Source organism: Vanessa atalanta, chromosome 17 (assembly GCF_905147765.1).
Source record: "Vanessa atalanta chromosome 17, ilVanAtal1.2, whole genome shotgun sequence".
Taxonomy (NCBI): domain Eukaryota; kingdom Metazoa; phylum Arthropoda; class Insecta; order Lepidoptera; family Nymphalidae; genus Vanessa; species Vanessa atalanta.
In genome coordinates, this window is record NC_061887.1 from 1723196 (window position 1) to 1727687 (window position 4492).

The 4492-nt window shown below is 32.5% G+C and overlaps 1 protein-coding gene across 1 annotated transcript; it reads left to right on the plus strand.

Moving 5' to 3' along the window:
- Positions 1-245: 245 nt before the first annotated feature.
- On the plus strand, positions 246-2060 carry LOC125070626. Its single transcript, XM_047680574.1, has 4 exons — positions 246-254; positions 434-942; positions 1456-1586; positions 1696-2060. The coding sequence occupies exons 1-4, from the start codon at positions 246-248 to the stop codon at positions 2058-2060; spliced, it is 1014 nt and encodes a 337-aa protein (XP_047536530.1).
- Positions 2061-4492: the final 2432 nt, after the last annotated feature.

A 4492-nucleotide genomic window follows, 5' to 3' on the forward strand; every position in this document is an offset into this window, starting at 1 on the left:
TTAAACTATTATTAAATTAAAAAAAAAACTTTTCGATCTACATAATACTTCCTGCATTAAATCGTTCTTAACAATTAGACGCGTCCATCTTCACTTCAATATGAGGCAATACACGACTTTTTAGATGAACAGCATCTTATTAAAGTAGATCAATAAGATTAGTATAAATAAAGAAGAACATGTTTTCCTTACATCATTCACTCAATGACAGTGTGTGTGGTAGCTCGTAGCGAAACTAACACAAAATGAAATCGGTAAAAATTTCTTTTTTTTTTTCTATTTGGCTTATGTTTTATTTATTCATAACACGTAACATTACGTAACCAATAAACTCGTGTTATAGAAACATTAAATAATAACAATCTGTCATTTGCTTCCTATGTTTCTCTTTTTGTTGTTTTTTTAACTAATTTGATAACGATATTGTTTTCAGATCATATTATTATCGATCCTCGCCTTGACATCAGGGGCTAAGCTTAATAGGGCATATCTTCCCCCTGAACATGCTCAAAGTTCAAGTGGATCGGAATTTCTCGAAGCTCCGATTTCTCAACCTATTGTCGTAGACGAAGACGTTGTTTATCACAAATCAAGCGGTGAGATAAACGGAATAAATGCTAACCAACAACAAATAAATGGATTCATTCAAATCGGAAGCCATGGAAGTAGCTTCGCTCATGGCACCGAAGCGCATGAAAACGCTCATTATCACGGACAGAATTTGAATGTTGTCCAAGAAAGACCTGAACGTACACAAGCTGCTAACGAAAGACATGCGGCAGTTCTTCGTCAAGAGTACGAGAGCGATGGACAAGGTTACGCATATGCATACGAGACCGAAAATGGTATTTATGGTGAAGAAAATGGTGTAGCGAAGAATGGTGTCATAGCAGAAGGAGCATATTCTTACACCGGTGACGATGGAATTCAATACACCATCAAGTAAATATTATGTATAAGTAACTTTATATCATAATTATGGAGCTCGGAGACTGGATGTTGGGAGTTTGTACATTCTCGTCCCTCGAAAGCACGTGAATCGGTTGGTTCCGCAGCTGAACTCTTACCGGTCATGTCAGATTTACCGTTCCATCAAATTATGAGAGTGAATGATTTGTGTGTCATTTTTGTTTGCACAGATACATATTTGTGCACTATAATTGTTATGTGTAGTTGGCTGGTCTTCCTAGAGATTCACCGCTGTGACCGAATTCGGTCGACATCTTCATCAATCATGGATCCAATAAATAATAATATAATATAGTCCATGTTTACGTAATTTAATCTTTAAATAAATCGGGCTTTATGTTAAATAAGAATAATTATAATAGAAAATAGTTTTTTTTTTTGTTTATGTAAAAGCTGTTCTTGTTCGACATACCAACCATTCAATAGTCGCAACTATCGAATAGTTAATAACTTAAATAAATGTCATAACATAATGTTTTACTTTAGATATACTGCTGACGAAAATGGCTTCAGACCACATGGGGATCATTTACCAACACCTCCCCCAATTCCTGAAGAAATCCTCAAGTCTCTAGAACAAAATGCCCGTGATGAAGCAGCTGGAATTTATGATGATGGTATGTGTTCTAATTATTCAGAAAAAAGGACTTTAACTGGTGTTTGATAATTTAATTACAACAACCTTTTAAATACTTGTGAATTTATTGTTTATCTTTGCTACTCCAGGATCCTACGATGAAGAAAAGTATGGCGAAAAAGCTGAATACAATATAAACCACGGTAACCATGGTATTGAGCAGCAAGCCAATATTGTTGTGCACGATGACCACGATCACATTGCAAACGCCGAAGAAGGAAACCCGATAGTCACCGATGCAATTCTCGTACCCGAACCTCACTTGCAACGACCTATTTTCAGAAATCCCACTCTTGGACAGCACGTTATTGTAAATATCCCTGTCAATAAAAGCTACCTACCACCAATTCACCAGCAGACCATAGAAGATCGATCATCTGAAGGTGGAAAGCCCGTTTTCGGAACGAAGAATCGCCAACACAGCTTTAACTCAAAGAGTGGATATAAGTATTAAAAGATGTCTCGGTTATGTTAATTTTCCTCAAACAGTATTAAACTATTTTGTTAATTGATTATTTTATTTTCCTACCCCTATTTTCCTAAAAGTATTTCTTGTGACTTTTTATTCCAAAAGATAAAAAAGTTGCAGAAAAAAACATATAAAATGACTCAGAACGCCAGACTCAGGAAGTGTATGAAAATCGAATCGGATATCTGATAGAAAAAATTTAGGCCGAGTGAATATACCATATAATACTCATTAGTCGTGTAAAAAGGCTTAATTTGATTCACAAATTAATGATCTAAACATTATACACGTTAAGTTATGGCATAAAAATCATAATTTTGTTCCATATTATTACAAGATTGTATAATCTGTCTGGTTGAATTAATTTTAATTGCAAATTTTTTTTGCTAGCTTTATATTGCTCACACGTGAAAGTCAAGACGAGTCTCTACGATAAATAAGTAAAAAAGATTGAGGTTGCCGCGACGATGTCTGCTTAGGTCTTATGGTATTTTCGGTTTGAAAATCTTGGAAATTCTGCTTGATATATTTCTTCGTTTGATGACTGATGGTAATGTATCGCTGGTATTATATTGTGATAGAGTTTGTGTTTAAATTTCACAGATCTATTTCCATTCATGATAACTAATATAATAGTATAACAGTCCTACAAAAATTGTCATCATCTCTGAATTGAAAACCCCATTTATTAAAACTTCAAAACAATGATAAAATTTAATCGAATCACGACGAATAATTTTATTTAGTTTATTTCGAGTAAACGAGTTATTATGATTATCGAATTAACTTTTACTGTTGGTAAAAATACTGATTGCGTTTATTTATCTGTATTTGGTATTTACCTTCGGTATAAATATGATTAAGAAAAAAAAAAATAACGATATTTTAAGTAGGTACAAATTTAATTTTATTACTTACATATATAGTCATGTTCTACAATTATGATTTACGTTGTATTTTCACGTAACGATTCCGTAATTAGGGAGATTATATTAAGTTAATTTAATACTAGTCGTCCTAATTTCGAGCGGATATCTAAAGTTACGACTTTAACCTGTTTTTATTTATTTTACAAATAAGTATATGAAGAAGTTAAGGCAGCGTTCTTTGATATAATTATGTATAGATCTTTGCACTGACGAAGATGTTAAAAAATGAATTGATAAAAACTTATCAATCAAATTTTTATATTTTTTGTCGTTTTCTAACTCATCGTGTAAACACGACTGACGCTCAATATAATTTAACGTGGAGGCGTGTCTTCGTGACATAAATATATAATAATAAGTAAACATATAATATATTATATATGAGAGTAAAACGACCTCCGCAGTCGAGTAGTGTGTACACCGGTTTTCATGGGTACGCCACTCCGAGGTTCCGGGATCGATTACCAGCCGAGTCGATGTAGAAAAAGTTCATTAGTTTTCTATGTTATTTTAGGTCTGGGTGTTTGTGGTGCCGTCGTTACTTCTGATTTTCAATAACACAAGTGCTTTAGCTACTTAAATTGGGATCAGAGTAATGTATGTGATGTTGTCCAAATATATTATAAAAAAAGTGTGATGTTAATATTTAATCAAGTTGGCTTAGTGGTCAGAACGCGTAGACCATAACTGATATTAGCAGGATCAAAGCAGGAAGCTCTACGAAGTTCTCCACGCAAAATTGCTATTATTAAGCTCAACACTAATGTAAAATATTACCCACGAGCCCGCTGTCATGAAGCGTGATGGATTAATCTTTAAATCTTAAGTCTCCGGCCAGAAGTGACACATAAACGGGTTGTTACATAAATATGTACATAATTGTTATTAGATAACTTGATATAACTTATGAATGAATGTGATTTATGTAAATATTATCTAAAAAATATGTTAATTATCTATTTTGTTATACATATTTATAACTAGTAATGCCTCACTGTTCCTTTCGCGTTCAAGTTATAGTATGACATAAAATGGTTAAAAAAATTTAAACCTTACAATATTCGCGAGAGATGTTCCTGATAATAATTTTAATTTATTATATCTGATTATTTTATTTATTTATTTAACACTTTTTTGTACACCACAAGCACAATCACAAACGATTACAAAATATACAAACTAATAAACTAATGGTGAAACAAAAGGCGGCCTTATGGCTTATTAGCCATTTCTTCCAGACTACCTTGGGTTAGAGGATTGTGTTTGGAAGACAGTATAGGGTGGTGCAATTTTAAATACTCTTAAAATAAGTATTAATAATACAATAATACATATTATGTTGAATGTTATTATTGATAATATGCATACGTACATATATGTATTTAATAGAGTCTAGAATAGGCTGGAATTCCGATTTATTCATAATTTTAACCAAGTTGAAAATATCTCCGACAAACGTAAACAAAAATAAAAAAAAAATTTTTTATT